This window comes from Culex pipiens, chromosome 3 (assembly GCF_016801865.2).
Source record: "Culex pipiens pallens isolate TS chromosome 3, TS_CPP_V2, whole genome shotgun sequence".
In the NCBI taxonomy this organism is placed as follows: domain Eukaryota; kingdom Metazoa; phylum Arthropoda; class Insecta; order Diptera; family Culicidae; genus Culex; species Culex pipiens.
In genome coordinates, this window is record NC_068939.1 from 66,702,053 (window position 1) to 66,726,054 (window position 24,002).

The window sequence follows — 24,002 nt, forward strand, 5'->3', positions numbered from 1 at the left end:
TCAAAAAATAGTTTTAAAATCGCTGCCATTTCCCGTAACTCAACTGTCAAAAATCGTGAGACATGCCATTTTATGGGAAATTTAATGTACTTTTCGAATCTGAAATAACCTAGAAAGGACACAAGTCACAACAATCGTCTAATGGGTCATTATTATGCAAAATTAGCTGAAAATACCGAAAAAAATACTTTCAAAAGCACACAATTGAGTTTTTGGGGTTAAAAATTCGAAAAACTGGTCAAAAATGGTCATAATCATCAATTATGTTATACACAGCAAAAAATCCGATGGTAAAATCGCATGCAATAGCATGCACATCACCTTCGTCAAAATAAACACTTAATATTACACACTGCATGTACAATTTTTGCAAACTCAAAAAAAGGTTGCAACCGACGGGATTCAAACCCAGCACCAACTGTAAGGACTGGCGCCTTAGCCCACACGGCCATCAGACCGATGTAAACCAATATGGATAAACGCATATATGAGCTTGACATTTCGGTCAAGTAGGTTTCCCATACTAATGGGCTACATATTTCAGAGTGTAAAATCACATTAAATTGCATAAAATAATGCAATTTTTATTTTACACCCAGGCCTTTTACACGCAGCTGGATTACTACATTTTTAGCTGTGTATTATGATAACTCGTGAAGAATACATGCAAACCCCTTATGTCTATATATTTTTGTTTTTGTCTGCTCTACAACGTAATTTTAAAATGAAAAAAATTGTTCTAAATGAAAAAATGAGCTATCTGGGTTATTTCAGATTCGAAAAGAACGTTAAATTTCCCATAAAATGACATGTCTCACGATTTTTGACAGTTGGATAACGGGAAATGGCAGCGATTTTAAAACTATTTTTAATTTTTGGAGAATTATCCAAAGTGCACCACCACTTTTTTTAAAATAGTCGAAGTTTTTCATTTTTTCTAAATTAGTGCACATGTTTGCTCACTTTTGAAAAAAATATTTTTGAAAAGTTGAGAAAATTTTCTATATTTTGCTTTTTTGAACTTTGTTGATACGACCATTAGTTGCTGCAAGTGATTAAAAACAGGAAAATTGATGTTTTCTAAGTGTCACCCAAACAATTTCAATGTTTAAATTTGAAATATTCGTGAAATTTTCCGATCTTTTTGATAACAATATTTACATTTTTTAAATCAACATTTCAAAAGGTACAAATAAAGTTTCAATTAAATTTTAAAATCATTTGCTCATTCTTGAGGAAATTGCTGCTTGGATAGGCAGCTACCAAAATTGCACTGAAGTCTTAAATGGTACACAAATAAATCAAAATAAAATTGCTGATGTTGGAAGCAAGTCGGACAAACATAAATCCCCAGGTGAGACGGAGAAGGTAGTGTGTTCTGAAATATGAAAAGTGTCCATTTGGTTTATGGATGGCTTGAGTTATCTTAAAATGGTTTTAATATAGTCACTTGAGAATGTCATAATGTGTAAACAATTTTGGGGTTTAAATAAAATTTTCATGCAAATCCCTTAGAAACAAATATTTATAATAATTCATTCAAATTAAAATCAATGGGTTTTTGGAAAGGTTCTGAATCAGTAGTTTCAAAAGTTTTGACAAGTCAGATTTACTAAAGTCATTTTTACTGTACCTGCTTGTCTCAAAAATTGAGCAATTTGACTCAAGTTTTCGACACTTATTAGTATTTCGTTTTGCTAAAACCCTTTCTCTGTCGCTATTTTAGTGTTGTTGTTTTATACATTCATTGAACAGAAAGAGGGAGAAAAAAATACCAAAAGCACAGCGCTACCGTTAAACATGATTTCACGGATCATCGGATCGATTGTGTGTCCATGGCGGCGGTGGTGGCCATTTCCCCCTGCTCGTTTTTCAAAATCCTTCTCCGCCAGACATAGCTAGGGGAAATTCTCGTATGTTTGGCAGGTTAAGCACTCGCTCCTAACTCCATCCAATTTGCTGATTTTCACTATTTAAACAACTAATTTTGCAAAACTTTTGATAGAAACTTGCTTGCTCACTTCTTATTGAGATATTTATCACTCGATTTCAGCTGAAAACGCTTTTAATTAGTTTTAATTGAATGTCAAAGTTCTGACCTGCCAACATTAGAGGCACGCTGGAATTAGATGCTGTTCCCCTAGGCCCTGATGGATGTGCTACGGAGCGATGAGAGCAGAGCCTTTGATGGGCGTGAAGGAAAATCCAAAACCGTGGAGCTCCGGATGAATTGGTTCCGCGCACGAGCAACACTGTTTGGAGGAGAAGGTTTGAAGGGTAGGTTCAGGTCGTCCCCGACTTTCAACGCCACTTTCTTGCGCCATTAGGCGTCGTCGATGATGATGCTTCGATCGGTTTGCGGTAATTTGGATTATTATATTTTATTAACTGTCTCACTTTTGAAGGCACAGTATTAAAATAAAATTCCTTACTAACTAAAAACGTTTTATTTTATATTTCGACATAAAAATAAATTTTTGCAATTCCACTGTGAAACTGTCAACTTTTCCTGCCCTTCTGGAGAAACGAAACGGCCTACTTTTCCCTACCAAAAATAACAGAATGGAAAATTAATACCTTTCAATAACAGTGCTGAAAAGTTCTACTTTTCAGCACTGAAATGGGTGTTGAAAAGTTGATTTTTTCAGCACTAGTATTGAAAAGTAACATTTTTCAATATTGTTTTGTTTTAAACAATGAATTTACTAAACACATGAATGTTTGACATAAAATTTCATTTAAGAAGCGTTTTTTCGGAATTGCAAAAAATGTTGTAAGCAACTCGTTGCAAAACTTGATTTTTTCAGCACTCGTCGTATTTATCCAACTCGGTAAACCTCGTTGGATAAATGTACAACTCGTGCTGAAAAAATCTTCTTTTTGCAACTTGTTGCATAAACTACTAATAGTAGTTTATGCAACAAGTTGCAAAAAGAGGATTTTTTCAGCACGAGTCGTACATTTATCCAACGAGGTTCACCGAGTTGGATAAATACGACGAGTGCTGAAAAAATCAAGTTTTGCAACGAGTTCCATACAACATTTTTTGCAATTCCGAAAAACACCCATTGAGTGAAATTTTAAGTCAAATTTTAATGTATTTTGTCTATAAAACGTTTAAATCAAAAAATGTTGAAAAGTGTTACTTTTCAAAACAAGTGCTGAAAAGTTCAACTTTGCAGCACCCATTTCAGTGCTGAAAAGTAGAACTTTTCAGCATTTATTTTGAAAAGTGTTGCTATTCGATTCTGTTATTATTGGTACAGAAAAGTAGGCTATTTCGTCGTTCAAGAATGACAGGAAAAGTAAGTAGTTTCACGACGGAATTGCAAAAAAATCATTAACAAACTTTTAACAGTGCAATTTAACCTTTGGCGCACGAGATACAGGTCCACCATTAGTGCTGGTAGCTGGACGATTGATAGAGTTGTAGCTGAGTGAGCGATTAGCGAGTATGTGTGTGTGAGTGCGATTAGCGATTCGCGACGCTTCAATTTCGGTGAAAAGAGTAACGCCATTATTCACGGTTGCGGGGCGGTTCGATGAAGGCATCGAGTGACCGCGCGGTGTCTGCCAAAGCCGGAATCTGTAGATCTGCTGGCTTCTGCTATTTGTTTTTATGAAAGCAAAATGATTAATAGAGTCGCTGTGTTTTTGCATCGGCATGTTTTGAAATACATTTTAAGATAACTTATAATAACTTATTTATACTTGTTCTTAACCGTTATGTTGATGTGTTTGAAGATATTTTATTTTTTATTTTATACAAGCCTTACCCGACAAACTTCGTTCTGCCTTTTCGTTTGTTGACGTTTTTAACTATTTTGCTTATTCAGCCTCCTGTGATCAAAATTTGATTTTACGTAACTTTTCCCATACAATCTGCAGATTTTCCGGAATCGGTTCCAGAGTTGCCAAAGTTGTAACTTTTTGGCGTAAGAACCTTCCTTGGACTTATACGAACCCAACGCAACAAAGAGCACCTCGATCCGACGTTCCGTGTTGAATTGATTCGCGTTCGAACAAAACCGTCGAATTTTTTTTATATTTATAGATTTTGTTTAGTTCAGTTAACGAACAGCATACGGTGACTATGCTACGTTCTCAGCCATGTTACCGAACAAGTACTGTATTTTCAAACGCGCAGTTTATATAGGCGTAACATTATGTATATTTAAGATATATTTATAGATAGTCATTTGGTGTAGCTCACAATGGTTCACCTTTTGACCATCACAGATCCCCAAAATTCGACTTCAATCTACAGATATTCAATAAAAACCGAAAAAAAACTCCGTGCATTGTTGTCACTTTTCATATGAGAGAATTTTCAAATCTTGTCGTGCTATCTTGACACACCCTAAAAATTGTGTAAGTGCGACAACTGGCCAAAGGGATTTCAGGTCAGAACGCTTTTGACACAAGTACTACCGAAAATATTTGTAATTATAACTCGGATCTCCGGCAACCACATTCATCTAAACTTCGGGACAATGTACAGAATGGTCAACCAATCAAAACGTGTTTGTTATTGTTTACATTAAAATACGTTTTTCTCGGAATACGACCTGCACCAAGATAGCACGACAACGTCGATGAACTACTTCTTTTGTGAAATTTCGATAAAGTGCATCGTTTTCAAATTATAACCATTTTTAGTTAAACCTTTTGTCGGCTTAACTCAGTGGTCACCAAACTGAGGCCCGCGGACTGCATGCGGCCCACCGAGGTCTTTTGTGCGGCCCGCGGGCTGGTCTTGAAATGATTATGGAATCCGGCCCATTTAGGATTCCTCGTATCAAGTTATTTAAGAAAATGACGAATAAGTTTTCTTTTTAGAAATGAATCGGGTTCCGTTAAAAAAAATATTTCAATAAATTTGAATCTAAAATTACTTTGAATTTTGAAACGGAGTTAAATATAAACTAAGAAAAGCATGGTTCTGAAATTTTGCAGAAAGACCAAGTGGTTCAAAGAATTCACCTAATGTTTAAATTTATGCGTTTTTTATATTTGCTTAACCTCAAATTGCATAGAAATTTCGGATTTTGAACGAATGAAATAAAGGTTTTTAAAAATCAATATTTCAAGTAAAATTTTATTTATTATTCGAACCAAAAATCTTGGAATTAAAATTATGAAATGTACAAAACAAATCAAGAATATCATTAAATACATTTTTAAGTCGTATGCAAGAGATTGCGAGATTCCTACTCGAAACTAAGTGTCCGAAGGCAAGCAATCATAATTTCAAAAAAATGTTTATGTTATGAGCGTTTTTATCTCTCACTATTGCTTAGTGAAGATTTAGCTAGAATTTTTGTTTAAGCTTTTGTTTTCTTCCAGTCAGGTCTATAAGATTCAGAACAAAATATTTGAATCTATTTTTATGTTTCAAAATTCATTTATTATTTTGCAAAAAATAAATTTCAATTGTGTAGGTAATTTTTAATTAAATTAAAAAAAATGTGTTTTTGACTTATTTTATTCTAAAAATGTTTGTTTCAAAATTCATTAAAATTATAATAAAATATTTGAAAAAAGTACAAAATTTTTTCAAGCCAAAAAGAGTTTTCAGTCCAAACATGTTTATGAATTGAAAAAAAAACTTTCCAATTATCCTAATTTTGGTGAAACATTATTTAACTTAAACTTAATAGTATAAAAGTTTCGAATAGAATGAAAATATTGTTTTTGCACAAGAAATGTATTAGCAAGGATTGACACGGAAGCAATTTTTACTGAAAAAAATTGAAACATTAAAATACATTCAAAAATCATATGAAAAAGTTGTGCAAAATGTTAGTTTATCAAAATTCAGCTTTCTTACTATTGAAATTTAACAAATTTTAGTAATTTTTATTTGTTTTTCACACGCGGGCCGCGATACTACGACTCATTTCAAAAATGGCCCGCGATGTTCAGCTGGCTAAGGACCACTGGCTTAACTTATGTAAATATTAATGTGTATCCTCCCTCAAATAGTTGGAGGCTCGTGTCTATAGAATATAAAACCTTCAATATAAATCATTGAAGTCTTCCAAACCAGTATTCCTTCCCAATTAGCCACTCATATCGTGTGTCCAGGTGCTAATTCTAGCCGAGGGCACATGCCCAAAATTCAATGACCACACCAAAGCCTATAAATCAAGAAGCTACTTTTGCTAAGCGCCAGATTTAACCTTCCCTTCTTTTGACTTTTTTTTTCTCGAATTGGCTATTGTAGCACAAATGCCCCTTGTACTCTTGGAGGACTTCCCGGAATTGTCTGCCAATTGTAGAGACCCTCAAGTGCTAGGACATTTTGGCTACAAAATGTGGCGATTGTGTAACACGTTCCAGCCCTTTTACAATTTCCCCTCTGACAATGCGCAGTGTCCTCTGCCTCCTCCTCCTCCCTCCCCATTAACCGAGCTAAACGGGTATTGTACGACCGACCAAAGATACCATTCCGGGTTGTGGTTAGGACGTTCTTTCCATTCATCATTCCGGGGTTGGCTTTGTTGTGGGCTAAAAGGTGCTGCTGCGCTTTCAGGAGATTTGATTTTGAGTGGAAATTGAATGGAAAGAAATCCGCACTCGAGATGATGTAGCGGCTGATGCTCATTGAATGGAATTGGTCACCCCAGGAGGTCCCAAAGTGCGTTTGTGCATTCAAGGGTTTTATGACTTTTTGCAGTGATATTCGGAGGAATAAAAATGAATATTTTTAAACTTCTAATTCTTTTAAATGTTTATTCTTCTCATTCCAGAAGGAACTCCGCTCCTGCACCGCGTGCGGCGAACCGATCTCCGACCAGTACCTGCTCGACGTTGGCGGCTGCTCGTGGCACTCGGCCTGCCTCCGGTGCTGCATCTGCCACACCCCGCTGGACCAGCAGCCGTCGTGCTTCCTGCGGGACCGCCAGATCTACTGCAAAGCGGACTACGCGAGGTGAGAGCGAGAGTGGGTGTATTGGCGTGTAAAAATAGTTCATAAAGTTTTGTTTTAAATGTGGCTTTTTATGATATTGATTGGTAAGCTTAGTAATTTTTCACGCTCAAATATAGCAAATTTCAGGGGAACCATACTTCTAAAGCATCAAATTTCACGGAATGCGAAAAAAATGCTTCGAAAGTCTTATGTTAAAATTACAGAAAGTACCGTAAACCGGGGTGACATTGATAAAATTTTGATTTATTTTTGAAATATTTTTCAACTGGTAAGATTTATCTTAAGATTATTATTTTTAAAACATGTGCTGAGGTAGACCACACAAGTTGCATGCACTATGTTTGATAAAAAGTTTTTTCAATTGTGTTTAAAAAAATAGATGAATTGAAAATTGTTCAATTGAATTCCGGGGTGACTATGATAGTCATAGTTATTCTTGCTAAAATCAGATTTAATGTATTCAAATTTAATTTTAAGTCAAATGTACTATAACTAAGATCGCTGATACAGTTTTTAAGAGAAAAAAATCAATGTTTATAATTAGTTTACTAAGTTTATAAGCTTTTTAACAAAATACAAATGAATTTCAGGTAAAATTGTTTTGTTTATAAAATCATCGAATCATATTGCACTTTAAACTGAAATCGAAGCAAGAATCATAAGTTTTCACATTTAATATGAAATTTGTTCTACTGAAAATGCCTATAAATTGGGATTTTTTTTTTAATTATGTTTCAAAAACACATAATATCAATTATTTACAAACTTTTTTTACCTTCTTCCAGAGGAAAATTGTCCAAATAACCGAAAATGCATTTTATTTTTTCATTCGAAATCAGGTTTAATAAGAAAATCATGACACTACCCGAGCAGGGGTAAATAACACGGGAATACCAAATTTTGGTATTACTTGGGCAAATAACAGGGACCAAAATGTGCCCTTGGTTGCCCAGTAATAGATGGTAAAATACCATGAAATCATACCAAAGTCTAGTATGTGGAAGGGCACAACAATACCAAACCATGTTATTCCAAGGGTAAAATAATACCTCAAAATAAAACCATTTCAATACCAAGTTGAGGTCTTCTGGATTTTTGAACATTGCTTGAATACCAAAACTTGGTATTGCCATGGTTTAATTTTTAGGTATTCCCGCGCCCTTGGAAAATCAGATTTTGGTATTCCTGTGGTCTTTCAAATACATGATTTTGGTATGATTTCATGGTATTTTACCATCTGAGCAATTCTCGCTGAAACCGTCCCACTAGATGCACATGTTCTCAAATCGTTACGGCAATGTTCTCATTCGATTCAGCGCACCAAAAAACCATTAAAACAACCTTCGAACCAATGAAAATGTCAGCCGTTAGCCACCTGTAAATAAAAACTTGTATTGAACTATGGATTTTTTCGAAAAAATGCCCTTATTTGGAGAAATGATATCTACCAAAATACATTACCAAACATCAAAAAGTTATATATCGTTGGAAAGGTAATCGCGAGGGCTTTCTATCGCACTTTTAAAAACATTTCAAAAATTATTTTTTCAAGTGTAATTTTAAGGGTTTTTGAGAAACTTACTCTTAATTTTGAATTTTGACCGTGTTCGCAACCACTTATCATTACGCAACCATTTTCATTCGAAAGATTGGAAGATTTTGCATAAAATCAACTTGAGAAAAGTAGTGTAATGAAATAGTTTTCGTATAGTTTTTAACGGATGAAAGAAATTGGTAAAATTTCAGTTAAAAATAACCAAAGCTCAGACTTCAGAAATGAACCTAATTTACAGTCAAAACAAAGCAGGATTGTATTTGAGCCGAATGTACAGTCATATGAGGCAAATCTGGACATATAGGATGAATAGGGACAGCTATTTCAACTATACTTTCACTTATCAGATCATATTTTTAAATTGTTTATGTAAAAACATACATAAACAAACAAGTTTCTAAATTTTAAGCTTTTAAGTACTCGGAAAACTAATGTCCTTACTTAGACTGTATACTCGATTCACCACTTTTAACTGAAGTAATATTTTATGTACAGAATTTGTTTTGGGAAGATCTGCAAAGTTGAAATCAATATTTTTTGATCAAGTTAAAACTGTATGGGGCTGTTGATACCATAAAAACAAGCAAAAAACTCGATTTTCGTCCTAATTGGACTACGCCCTTTGATTAGACACAAGTCAATTTACGATAAATTTACCTTAATTTGATATTAAAAGCCACCCCCAATTGAAAACTGAATGAAAAATTAACTAAAATTAAAACAAAAAAAAAGTTAAAAATCCCTTTACACCACACACGGGGCAAAGCTACGCACTTATTTTTTAAGAGTAATTGCCTGGTTCTCGACATAAAAGCAATTTGAGGTGAATTCTAGTACAACGTTTTGAAAGCAAGTGATAAGGGTACAATTTGGTATATAATCAAAAATATGTTATGGTCATCGGTGACAGAATGATTGTCACTAGGTGCGTACCTTTGCCCCGCTCTTCTCTATTCTATGTAAAAAAATGGGATTCATTTAACTTTAATTTTTAATTACTCTCAATATAAAAACCAAATTTAAAATTTTCATTTGTGCAAAATAAATACATTGAAAAAAGTTTTAATTGAAAAACTGACTACACTTATTAATTCCACGTCTAATTATCTTTCTAGTGAGTTCTGACTCGACATTGTACGGCTTGCGGTTTCAGAGATATCGCAGTTTGTCAATGAAGGTTTTTAACATTGTTTGCAGAAAAGTGAAAATTTGGGGTGGTGTCAAATAAAAGGACCTAGTCCGATTTGGACGAAATCGAGTTTTTTGCTTGTTTTATGGTATCAACAGCCCCATACAATTTTAACTTGATCATAAAATATTGATTTCAACTTTGCACTTTTTTGTGCACGATTGAGGTTATACAAATAAAGCAGATCTTCCCAAAACAAATTCTGTACATAAAATATTACTTCAGTGAAATGTGGCGAATCGAGACTACAGTCTAAGTAAGGACATTAGTTTTCATAGTGCTTAAAAGTTTAAAATTTAGAAACTTGTTTGTTTATGTATGTTTTTACATAAACAATTTAAAAATATGATCTGATGAGTGAAAGTATAGTTGAAATAGCTGTCCCTATTCATCCTATATGTCCAGATTTGCCTCATATGACTGTACATTCGGCTCAAATACAATTCTGCTTTGTTTTGACTGTAAATTAGGTTCATTTCTGAAGTCTGAGCTTTGGTTATTTTTAACTGAAATTTTACCAATTTCTTTCATCCGTTAAAAACTATACGAAAACTATTTCATTACACTACTTTTCTCAAGTTGATTTTATGCAAAATCTTCCAATCTTTCGAATGAAAATGGTTGCGTAATGATAAGTGGTTGCGAACACGGTCAAAATTCAAAATTAAGAGTAAGTTTCTCAAAAACCCTTAAAATTACACTTGAAAAAATAATTTTTGAAATGTTTTTAAAAGTGCGATAGAAAGTCCTCGCGATTACCTTTCCAACGATAAATAACTTTTTGATGTTTGGTAATGTATTTTGGGAGATATCATTTCTCCAAATTAGGGCATTTTTTCGAAAAAATCCATAGTTCAATACAAGTTTTTATTTACAGGTGGCTAACGGCTGACATTTTCATTGGTTCGAAGGTTGTTTTAATGGTTTTTTGGTGCGCTGAATCGAATGAGAACATTGCCGTAACGATTTGAGAACATGTGCATCTAGTGGGACGGTTTCAGCGAGAATTGCTCATCTATTACTGGGTAACCAAGAGCACATTTACGTCGCTGGTATTTGCACAAGAAATACCTTAATTTGGTATTTTCATACCATTTTTAGGGCAACAGTTGCAGTTAGTGAAAAAACGGAAATGATCCATATGCAACAGCCAAATCTACTCACCTGATGTTTCCCTATTGTTCTTAGTGATATTCTTCACCACATTGAATGCATTTGTCATTGATGAACGGCCTATACTTGAAGTTCTTGAAGATTCTGAAAAATAACAAGATTGAAAAATAAGTGTTATTAAAATTAAACTGGATTGAAATTCACCAAAATTCTATAATCTGTCGATTAACTCGTTTTTCAAAGTATTTGGTTATCCCAACTTAAAGAAATTTCAACGTTTTAAAAAAAATCTTAGTGGTTATATAAAAAAAAAAGAAAATCAGCTTTAACATTTTTGGGTTTCAAGTCATTTTAGCGCAAAATAAATTATCTCATCAAAATTCATAAAAAAAATTCCCATAGTTTCAGAGGAATTTGATGAAACCTTTCAATACCAAAATAAAAACAATGTGGCATCCTGACTTAGAAATTTTACCACAACGACAAGTCATTTCTTTAGGGGGTATATCAAAAAATTTTAAAATCAAGTTTGAAATTTCCGGTTTTCAATGAAAGCATTCGCTTTGAGACATCATTTCAGCGCAAAATTAATTATTTTGTCAAAATTGGTCAAAATTTTCCCATAGTTTCAGAGGAATTTGATAAAACACTTTAATACCAAAAAAAATACCAATATGTGGTGTTCGACCATTGACAAATTCTGAAATTTTGCAATATCAAAACAATCCCTTTAATTGGTATGATAGCACGTTTTGTTCTTGCAAAATCCTTAAGACAAATTTTAAAGGGTCCTGGAATACCAAAATTTGGTATTGATACTAGAGAAAGGTATTATTACGCATTTCCCTTGTTATTTACCCATGCTCGGGATATGAGAATATTAAAATAATGCTATTTATCAACATTTTCTTAAATATAGTTAAACAACTTTAAAAAAAATATGAAAACTGCTTCTAGACGTACTTTGAACAGTTCTCTACCACGGTCAGAATGATTCCATATCATTCCGTACGTATTTAATTTGTACTCTTCAGTTTGCGGAAAAATCTCAAACCTATCAAAGTCACCCCGGCTATTAAAGTCACCCCGTTTTACGGTACTCTATATACTTCACTTTGTGTTAGTCTTCAGTCAACTAAAATTTATTCACCAATTTTTAAAGTATCACTGAAAGCAAATCTTTTTTTAAAATTTGTTCAATAAATATTTTTTTTTCAACTTTTATTCGATTTATGTAAGTATTTTCTGATTCACTTTTTTTTCAACTATTTTACATTGTATTGAATTCCAAATAAAAAAATAATTAACAGTCTTATCTAGTCAAAGTGATTAATACACATTACGGTCAACCAAGCTAAGCTAAGGAATGAACATATGATTAAATCATGCATATATTCGAAGGAATGTTTTGTGTGAAATTTTCAGTCTTGTATAATTTACATAAAAATGGTTTGTGTGTAAAATGTTTGTTGAATTTTGTAATTTTTAGTTTTGGTTTTAGAAATTGTCAAATTTTACGGAAACTTTACGAATTTCACACAGTCCGCAAAATCGTGAAAATTCACTAATCCTGATTGGTATAGTGGGATGGAAAATATCAAAAAATTGCTTAAATGTACAAAGACGATTTCCATGTTCAATTGTTTGAAAAAAAGTGATTATTTGATATTTTCTCAGTATTCCAGCATTTGAAACCCAAATCATAACTGAACATAACGGATTCAAAAAAAAACAAAACGCATTCTCAAACCACAACCACCAGCCACAGCGGAGGCTAATTTGGCTAATTAATTTAGGCGGGAGTGTGTGCGTGATTTGGGTCCATGATTAGAACAGGTACGCCAACCACCCCGGAGGGGAGGCGTTTGTTTTTTTTTTACCCCGCGCGGGGGAAGATCCGAAGCTGATGATAGCTGGCAATTATGTATGAAAAAATGAACTGCTAGCCGGGAAAAATTATGCCAAACAGCAGCAAACGCCCCACCAACATTGGAACTGACTCGCACCTGGATTGGACAAGTGAAAATGAATAAATAAGGTACGCACAGACTCACACACACACTGACATAAATAACACGTTTTACATGCACAATTTAACTCAATTAGGTTGGCATTTGGGGTGGGGGCAACATGATAAACAGCTCTTTCTCTGCAGTGGCAGCAGCCCCACGATGGGTGACGACGAGTGATGCATAAAATGGTGGTGTTGTTGTTGCCCAAGAACTGTTTTTCACGCGCAGAACAGAACAGAGTTCAGCATTTGTGTTGAAAGGTGTTTGCATTTTTTTTCTCTCTTTTTGCAAATCAATGCAAATGACTAGTTTAGATTCAACAAATTGTTGAATTTGTGCGCGAAAAATGGAATCAGCTGCAAAGAATTTCTGGTCTGACGATTTTGAATATGTTTAAAATTTCAACAAATCGTGATTTGTTTATGTATGCAACATTCATCAATTTGAATTTGTTAATTAATGGAAACATTTCAATAAACTTTTTAGACTATAACCAAACATATTCAATATACGGTGTTTTTTTTATCTCTGTGCTAATTTTCAAAATATGGATTCGTTGGTTGGTTTAGGATGCTTTCAGTTTTTGCTATGGTAATTTCTTTATAGTTAAAATTCCATTTGTTTTTGTTTTTCTCAAGTTTGGCAAAAATTAAAAAAATAAATCAATTTTAGAAAATTGTGTACACGTACTTAATGTATGACCCTACACCCAAGGGTTTTCCAGCATCAAGGATTACTGACCAGTCTAAATGGAATTACCAGGATTACTGGCAATATGTCACGAATTACTTTGATTTCCCAGAATTGCTTGGGATTACCGGAAACCACGCAGAATTGCTAAAATTTATAAAAATAACTTGGAATTACTGCCTAGCTTCCAGTATATCGAGAATAGTCTTTGGAATTGGATCGACTGACAGCTGTCAAATGCACACAACCACGTGCTTGGCAATAATGCGTCCATCCCGGAAATCTCCAGCTCAAAATTACCGGGATTTTTTCAAAAACCGGGATTTCCCGAATTCCGACAATTTTTATATTTTGTACGGGAATTCCCGGAATTAAACAAAAATCTAATTTTGGCCTGGAAAATACGTTGGCATTACAATTTATAATATATACAATTTATACTTTTCTAAAATTTTACATAAATTGGAACCATTTTATTTGTTGTCATTCTTGTTTTATACACCCAACTGGCAGTCGCATGATTGTGATGCATGGCGGCATGAAAGTATATCAGAATCTGCATGAAATCTGTCCTCATGCATTTTTTGCGATATAGGGATATGACATTTTTGCCCGTTACCGACAATTATCGACATTATCGACAGCTTTTTGATTGTATTTCACAAAAAAAAACCTTAACAGAACGAGGATTGAACCACCAACTTCTTGATTATTAATCCGACACGCTACCACTGCGCCATGGACGCTTGATGAAATGATATTGAAAGAGCACCAATATAATCTTCTCTCTGAAGTGTTTCTCAGGGACGGGCCAGCATTATATGTGTTGGTGAGAACTGCAGATCGCAGAAATGTTTACACGCGGGCAAAAATGATCTACGGGCTTGCTGCAAAAAATGTTATAAAATGTGACATTTTTTGCAGCAAATCCACTGTTGCAGATTTTGAGATATATTTTTCCTTTGGGTGTAGACATCTTAAACCAATTTTTTAAGCTGTTTTTGTCATGTCATATAGAAATAAATTAAAAATAAATATTTATAAGATACTTATTCAATTTGAATTATAAATGTGGTGCATATAAAATTCAAAGCACAACAGAGAACAACAAAAATTAGTTCAAGCTATCTAAAAACTGCTATCCTTGTTTAGATTGATATTCATAGTATTAAGCTAACTCTATAACTTTAAAGCTTGAATAACATAATCATAGATTTTGTGACTTTTTCAAAAACTTCCTGGGAATAAATATTTTTCCCGTTTTCCGGAAAACTCAAAATCCGGGATTTTGACGTTTGAGTGATTTTTCATCCGAATACATTTGAATTAGAGAGCATCCAAATTAGCGGACATTCCGAATCCGCTTTGAACTTCTTACAACCATAAAAGGCCTCAAGCAAAAGCAAAATGCATTCTGCCGAATTCCCTTTGAAGAATTACTAGTAACGTCATGATTTGAATTCCCGGACGCTTCGAAACCCGGACACTTCAACTTGTTTTATCAATTATTTGGATAAAAGTTCGCATTATGAATGTCAAAACTTTGGTATTTGATAAATTCTAACATCAACTTTCAATTAAAGTTTGTTTGAACGCTGTAGTTAATGCCAAAACAATTAAATAAAATAAAATTATACGTTTACCAAAAATGCGAAACATTTCAACGGAAATATTTCATAGGCGTCCGAAGCACCGGGAAGGCAAAGCAGAAATTTATGTTTTTGATTTCTTTAAACTCTAGCAAATTTTAATATAAACTATCGATTGTTTTGATGTTAACAGCTTATTTGAGACTTAAAGAATGCCATTCACTAACATTTCAGTCTAAATTTGTGCGATTCATAAGCAAAATCGAGTGTCCGGAATTCGAAGCAAAAGTGTCCGGATTTCGAATCAGCTTTTAACAGTGTCCGGAATTCGAAGCACAACAAGTCATTTTAATTTTCAAATTCTGATGAAAAATTGTTAGAAAAGACATATTTTGCATGCATTCTCTTAAAACTGACTGTTTATACTAAATCCTGATGATATTTCTACATTTCCAACTGATTACATGATTTTTTGCCAGCTATAACAAAAATAATATGGTACTAAGTGTCCGGATTTCGAATCATGACGTTAGTTACTTGAATTAATGGGAAATACGCGAATTACTACGGAATTACTAGGTAATTCAAGACCGAGCCACGTAGCCCAGTGGTAACGCTTCCGCCTCGTAAGCGGTAGATCGGGGTTCAAATCCCGGCTCGGACTAACACAACTGGTGATCTTTTCCCTTCTGGAATCGATTGCTTAGTAAAGGGAAGGTAGTGTATCGTCACAAACTGGACCTTATCACGACACCTTAGGGAGGCGACCTATGGAATGTTAACATTAACCTTAACATGTTAACATTAAGTTGAGAATGAAACTGCCACTGAATCCGCTTTGTAAATGCCGGCCCCGATACTCTTCAAGGGTGTTCCCCTCAGGAACTGGGAAAGATTTACTTACTTACTAGGTAATTCGAGAACTGCAGGAATTACTGCAGAATTGCGGAGTAATACTGGAATTACCGAATGATCCCGTACTAGATATAACTTTGGTTTCTTACATGAAAACTAATACAGTCATCCCACATATTCGGAACGGTTTCCAGATCGACCAATGTTTAAAAAATCATAGCAAATCGATAATTGAACTTAATGATTCGCTTTTACCTTCATTTGAAAGCTTTTCTTGCGATCTTTCGAATGCTGTATCAAACATCTGCAAATTTTAACTTTTATATGAAGTTTTTGAAGAATTACTTTGACCCTTGAAATCCACAAATTCGGAACATTTTTTTCTTACGAATGTAAACAAATTTTGGATCCCTCCAGGAGTACATAATTATTACCAAATAATGACTTCTCACACTGAAACCAATGAAACTCAAGCTTAGTAATGTTTTATACGTGGTTTGATAACTTTTTTGTGAAAATATCAGTTAAATTCAGGTGTTCCACAATAGTGGGAGGCACAATAACATCCCACAATTATGAAACAGGCCATTTGGAGGCAGTGTTTTGCTGCTCTGGACAAAATAGTCTTGGAATGAAGTTTTTGTTCAAAAAGTACTACTTTCACTAGTAAAATAGCAAGATGATGTCCAAATGAAGTTTCTAAAAATAATAAGGTCGACAGAAAAGCTACTTTTGGCATGCTATTGACAAATTATCATAAAAGTGTTCCGAATATGTGGGATGACTGTAGGCAACAAATAGAATCATAAAAGGTTAATCGAAATTCTCTTTTTAACAGTTATTTTTTATTATTTTATTATTTTCTGAAGTATGTTTCCACAAAAAAAAATCATAGAATTACTAGAATTACTGAAATTATTTGGAATTACCAGGATTACTCTTGAATTACTCAGTAAATCCGAAATCACAGAATTATTTGATCAAGTTCCAAGTAATTCCGGATTAGTGACCAGTCTGACACGATGCTGGAAACCCCTTGCCTACACCTTTAAATGAAAATAATAATTATGGTTATAATACATCTGGGATTGGTGACAAATTTTGTGACAAAAAATGTGTAATTTTACATCAGAAACTGGTGGATTTTCATCAGATTCTGTTGATTTTTCATCAGTTTATCTTTTTTCCACATTTTGTAGGCATAATTACCCAAAAAAGGTAATATTCAAACACCAACTTTTCATCTTTGCAAAATTCAACTTAATTTTCTGTGTATGTATATCTGGAACTTTACCGAAGACACCAAATCGATTATTTGCTTCTTTAGATACAGATTTTTGAACACTTCCAATTTGAGTGAAACATGTATAATGAAAAATTTGCTTCTCTGGGTACATTTTGTTTTGAAAATTAGTGATTTTTTTCGTGTTTTTGAAAATTATTCATTCATATTTTATTTACTGTTGGATCAATTTGGACTTACTTACAAAAATATTTTCTTAATGTTTTCATCCAAAACAAATCAAAAATGCAAAACAGATAGGAAAATATGCCAATTTGTCTAAATTTGGTGTCAAGATTTAGAATTTTGTATTTTTTTATTTGGAAGAAACTTTGTCCATACGTAAAGTAGCTTGAGAAAGGATTTTCTAATCGATCTGGTGTCTTCGGCAAAATTTTAGGTTAATATTTGGATATTTTCGAAAAATTAGATACACGGAAACAAAATTCCCGATTTTTTCATTTGATTTTTTATTATAAACAGTTCGATTACCATAGTTTATATTTATTTGTGTGAAAATTTGTTGATCAGTTTTTTTTATGTCCACATAAGCCATTTTGCATTCTTTTGTCTTCATACAGATCTCCATGCAAATTTGGGGGCTGTCAATAGAAAGTGCTTACATCGTAAAAACAGTATTTGGAGAATGGATTTTTTGATTGATTTGGTGTATTCGGCAAAATAGTAGGTTATGATTAGGACTAATCTAATCTAATCTAACTTAGTCTAATCGAACACAAGCGCAGCCAGTCCGAAGAAATATTAATAATTACAGTACATTCGAGTTACCCTGAAAATGTATAGCAAAAATAAAAGGCGGCCAGGCCTACTGCGTTGCATTAACCGCAGAGACAGATTCTGTGAACGGATCACATTTCACAGAATCAACAGGGGAGGAAGGATGCGTGGACATACCGTACCAAACGCTCCGAATTAGTTGGGTGTGGTGTGTTAGTGTGAATTGGCAATTATTTATATTTTTAGGGGGGAAGTGGATATGGGGAAATTGGGTTTGGAGAAATTGGGATTAAGGAATGGGAAAGTGGGGAAGGGGTAGGAGGGTTATTAAATTTATAATATTATGATAGTCAAATTAAAAAAAAAGATGGAAAGCTCTCACCAAGGAACAGCAAATCTTCAAAAGACACAGCCAGGTGGTGCCCCGATCGTCAGCCCCAGGTTCTTGACAAGAAACAGGCCGATCGGATGAAGTGGAAGTGTTCCTAGCACCGAATATCTCCACTCCAAACAAATATATCCGGATGTTTCGCTGGTGTTGAATCGAATTTCACATCCAGACTCTTTCACAATCTCTTGAAACAGCATCCTCCGTATCCTCCACTTACTTTTCACTTACTTCCTGATTCTTGGCAGATTCGAACGAAATTCACTTCCAACGACAACAAGAATCAGAATTCCCTTAACACAAAAAAAAAACCTTCTTAAATTAAACAATTTTCAACGACTCAATCAGGTTATGATTAGGACTAATGAGAAAATAAGCTACACTCTAAAAAATCATCTTTTTATAAACAACAAACCTTGTGTTTTTGTAGACAAAATTCGCTAACTTTTAAGCTATAGGGTATGATGAACGTTTTGTTTTTGGACAAGCTAAGATTTTTTTTTTGAAAAAAAATATTTTAGATTGTATCGAAAAAGCTCACAAAAAAATTAAAATGAACATTTATAGATGTGAAATTAAATTGTTAATCAAATGTACTTTCAAAGAATTTTGAAAAAGAGAACCGTTTTTGAGTTATAGCCATTTTCAGTCCAAATTATTAAAAAAAACTGGTTTTAATTAGTTAGAAAAAATAGTGTCCATCATTAAAAAATATATTCAAAAAGCTGGGAAAGTTCTATTTGCAATTTTCTTTTTGGACATTGTTGATCCGACCTTTGGTTGCTGAGATGTAGCCTTGCAAGTAATAAAAAAAGCAAAGCAATCCACTGTAACAACCCCCGGGTCTTTTGTGGGCTCTGTTGAAAGTTTCTGCTCATTTCTAGGCGTCCGAAGGTTATGTGTGGTGAGTCACCCAAAACCTCCTTTACGAAATTACCGAAAAACGACGATATATTGGAAACCATTGATCTGATTTCTTATGTTAAAAAGAGAAACTTACGTGATTTTTTCAATTCCTCGAAAATCTTCAGATTTTTTAAATCACGACCTACATTTCATTATCATTTTATTTAGCCTTATTGAATTGTAAGGCATGCTTTCAAATTTTTTAAAGGGAGGTACTGCCCCTGATCGCATAAATGTCCCATATGCATTTTCATCGTTTTTGAGTTATTAATGCCGTTTTGTTCAAAATTTTGAGATCTTTCAGAAAAGCATATAACATCCAATACTTTGTTCTAGAAATCAGGAGGAAATCTAGTTTTTTCGCGAAAACTTAACACGTAACCTTATGTGTGGGACAAACTTCAAATGCGTTTTTCTCAGCTTGCTATTTTTGCATATGGGACGTTTATGCGAACATGGGCAGGGTAAAGTTTTTCAAAATCGAGTTTTTTTTTTTTGATAAATAAATAATTATGGGCAATTTTTTTAAGGTGTAACAATTTTTATCCGAAAAATCCTGCTGCTTTTAGCATCCCCCTGGAAATTCCTTATTATTACTTACAACTTTGCCCAAGAGACCATATCAAACAGAAAATCCCTTCTATATAAATAAACAGATTATTGAAAGTTTTCGTAGCACTTTCCTATGGACAAAATCGAAAATAAGGTAAACAAAATTCGAAAAAATATTATGCATTATCAAATTTACAGTCTACAATGATTTTATACTTTGTTTGTGAAGGACACTGCTTTCAAGATACTGGTATTTTAAGGTGAAATTTGTTGAAAAATGTTCAAGTAAATATGAAAAATGCCATGCCATTGGTTATTATTTTTAAGTATATATTTTATGTCTTGACAATAAATTCTACATTTTCCTTCAAAAATTTAAGTTTTTCTTTTTGATTTTATATGTTATTTTGTTTAAATGTGTTTTATTTTTCAAAAAGTTCTTCATTGACAAAAATTTCGCAACCATTCAAGTGTTTGTTAAAATCCAATTCGTTGGCCATCGTGTTGTTCGGCTTGGTCGTTCATTCAATACCCCTACAATGCACTGCAGTGGCTATGGTGTGGTGAGAACAAAAATCGTGTCCACGTCGAAGCGTCTTCTTCTCCGTCGGAGATAATGAATTTTATTGCTCGCCCATTTGGCTGCTGAGCGCTACCGGTTTACTCCAGCCATCCCAACCGGCCCCGGTCAGATGTGATCAATGGGATGCTGGAATTACTGAATCACGGAATCAGTGAGAATGGGGCAAAACTTTTACCGTGCGAAGAAGGGAAGGCTTTTACGAGGGTCGATCGTCAATAATGGTCAAATTTAGCTGATCAAGGGGTCATCAATTTGGATGTGGTTAAATGTAAATTTTATGTGATTAACGAAAGAAAATTTAAATTCAAGTTTAAGGAAAGTTAAAATTAGCTACAAGTACCCTAAAGCTCCAACCTTGTCTAACAGCACGGAACGATAACAGCAATTCGAGAAATGTTGCTGCTGCGTTCTGCAATGTTCTGCATTGCTGTCGATACTGGGCCCGGACCCCGGTTCCCGCGCCAGCGATTGCAATGCATTGTAAGGCGCATGGTTACATGGTTATTGCATGTTAACGTTCTTGTGGCGCGCGTGAAAAAATATGTCGATATTTATTATTTTTCCCCTTTTTATCCCTCTCTCAGAATGGTTTTGAAGCTGGTCAGCTCAATGGGAAGCTGGCCTGGCTGTGTGTAGACCCTGGCCCAGAACCTGGAACAGCCAGCCATCAACACCACATGGGAGCCGAATATTTAGGTGCACAGTGGCTTGCTTCTTGTGTTCAACTTTTGACCAGCGGACAGAACGAGAGAGGTGTACGCGAGTAATTAAAATTCCATGGGCGTTCACTGGCGACATGTGAAAATTACTGTCAAAATCATGTCAGTGCACATTTCCGAACGCGAAAAATGTTTTATTAATAAGTGTGAGCTGGTTCGAAAAAAAAACTGCGGAATTCACATCGAGGTTGTTCCCGTTCGATTGTGCTGGGGCTCGGACTATTGCAGCTCGACACTTGAGTTATTTGGCTTGTTGGTTTGAAAAGGGAAAACTGACCCTTTTTGGTGAGCAAAGGGTGAGAAAAATTTTATGATAATTCCTAAAATTGCTCGGACGAGGCTAATTTACAGCTGTGAAGAACCATTTTTTTTAACTTGTTTAGCGTTCAAGAATTCCTATGCTCTATATTCAGGGTTTTATTTAAAATTCAATGGAACTAAAACATCATTGCATTATCATCTAAGACTCTAACTCCATAAAATGTATTTTGAATTAATTCAATTGATTAGACTTATAATATCTTTGGAATTTTAAATTTGCCTTGATTTTTGAGACTTAAGGAGGTGTAATATTATTTTAAATATATTTGCAACGGCTTTAAAAAAATCTATACCCTTTTTCGTGATGTTATCAGGAAGCCTTAAAAATGCATCTTTTCCACAATGGTTTAGGATGATGCAAAATCTCATACAGAACAGACTCGATTATTCGACGTTTCGATTATTGAGGTTTTGCAGCGCACCTGTGTTTCAAATGTAGGTGGCGCCAAAATTAGGTTACTTGCCAAAAATCGTATTCCTTTCTGCTGGATTGAAGAACAAAATCGCTTATTTCCCATGATTCCCTGCACCAATATTAATGAAACTGGTTGCAAAAGACGAGAAATTTTTTTTGCTTTAGAATAATGAACATCAATTTTTGGGCGCGCGAAAATTTGTGAACTTTTTCTTTAAAAAACATGTTTCAAAACACGAAAAAAATAGTTTCCCCATATATATCAATGAAATAAACAGTGATATAGTTGATAACAGATGTGTTAACGTATATTCAACAATTTTTATTGATTTTTGACAGACTTTGTTGCCAAAAAGTTCGAATAACTATCTTTTACTAAATTTACAATTTTCTCATAGAAAAATCAAACGAATATTGGAAAGTTGCACACCAATTTTTTGGAAATGATTTTTCACATCCGAATCCGGCATAAGTTTAATAAAAATGTTGATTTTGAAGGTAAAAACACATTTTTTCGAAAAATCTTAGGTTTACGCTATTTGTCCAAAGGTGGCGACAAGTGTCTTTTAGCTTTGCTGCAAATTCTCTATCCGAAGTTCGATTATCCGAAGGTTTGTATGGGATCCAGGATAATCGAATCACGAACAAAAAAATATGTTTTCCTATTTTATAATTTTCTAGTTTTTAACATAATATTTGAGTTCTAAGACCCCATTTAGGTCAATTTTGAGTAATTGATTGCCTATTAAAAAATAAAATGCATTTTTTCAATATTAAATCACCGCCATTTGGCCGCCATCTAGGATTTAAAAATTCTAAATCATTTTAGCGTAGTTTAGGGGTCATACCTAAGCTCGACAAAGAATAATTAGACAACGAAAAAACAAATATTTTTTCGTGATTCGATTATCCGAAGTTATTTTTTTCCGAGGCCTTCGGATAATCGAGTCTGGACTGTACCGGAGAGATATTAAAAAAATCGAAAATGTTACCAATCCAATTTTTAACAATCATTTTTAGATGCAAATTCATGTTCAATTCATAAGATTCTTGAATTTTAAAATAAAGTACACCCTTCTGAAATTATAGCTATTCTATGAACTAATACCTCCGGCTCAGAAAATTTCTGGTTGGCCTGGTTGCTGAGACACAACCAACCTCTTTAAGTTTAAATTTTGTGAAAAATCAGTGTTTTCAGTGTTTTCATAAGTAGGGTGCATTTGCACTTTTAATGTGAATATATTCTTCTTGGTTCTAAAAATCATAACACAATTCACGATTTCGGGAATCAGCATTTTTCTGTGAAGAACATTTCACAAAAAATATTTTTAAATATTGAAAATCGACCCAATAGTTTCCGCGATAAAGTGAATGAAAAATTCAAGGCTAGTTGTGTGACAATGAAACCACATGAAACACAACCTATTTTTCAAAACGTCAAATTTCAAAATGATTTGTTTCACCAACCAGCAGTCTGATCTTTGCTGGGATGCTTTCCTTCATACAATATTTTTAAATTGAAAAAGGTATTTTTTCTAAAAAAAATACCGAAAAATGCTTAGATCTTCAAAACGGTGCACTGTATCAAACAGTTATAGCGTCATTTTTAATTGCAAATTCGGTTTTCATTTGAAACTGATTTTTTAAATTTTGTTTGATTTTATTTTTATTCAAAAATCATATTTTCAGATCCTAAACTCTAGCGCAAAAGATGCCATTTTCCCCTGATACATTTTGAAAATAAAAAAAAATGGAATTTAAACTTCAGGCCGATGCAGGGATGGAATAATCGCAACAAAAAAAACAATTTCGCTTGCGAACATTCTTCACCCGCGAAAAAGAGAGGAGGCAAATCACGCAAAAGAAAATCACTCCTGAACTTCTCCAAAAAATCAATCTGTTGATGATTTTTTTGTGAATTTCCTTGTTAGCACCACTTAAAATTATTTATTTCACTTTGTTTACACGCAATGAACATCTACAAAAAGTGAATGTTTATTTTTCGACTTGTGACTTTACACATGAGCAATTCTCTACGAAATCGGTCTTTTTTCTTCAATTTTAATTTTTGTATTTTTTAATCCGACTGAAACTTTTTTGGTGCCTTCGGTATGCCCAAAGAAGCCATTTTGCATCATTATTTTGTCCATATAATTTTCCA

At 33.8% G+C, this 24,002-nt stretch overlaps 1 protein-coding gene across 1 annotated transcript in view; it reads left to right on the forward strand.

Annotated features, from left to right (window-relative positions):
* LOC120423504 (LIM/homeobox protein Awh-like) overlaps nucleotides 1-24,002 on the forward strand; it is a 51,000-nt gene that overhangs the window by 23,133 nt on the left and 3,865 nt on the right. The window contains exon 2 of the mRNA XM_039587345.2: nucleotides 6,753-6,934. Coding sequence (XP_039443279.1) covers nucleotides 6,753-6,934 — 182 coding nt within the window. The remainder of the gene's footprint in view (nucleotides 1-6,752; nucleotides 6,935-24,002) is intronic.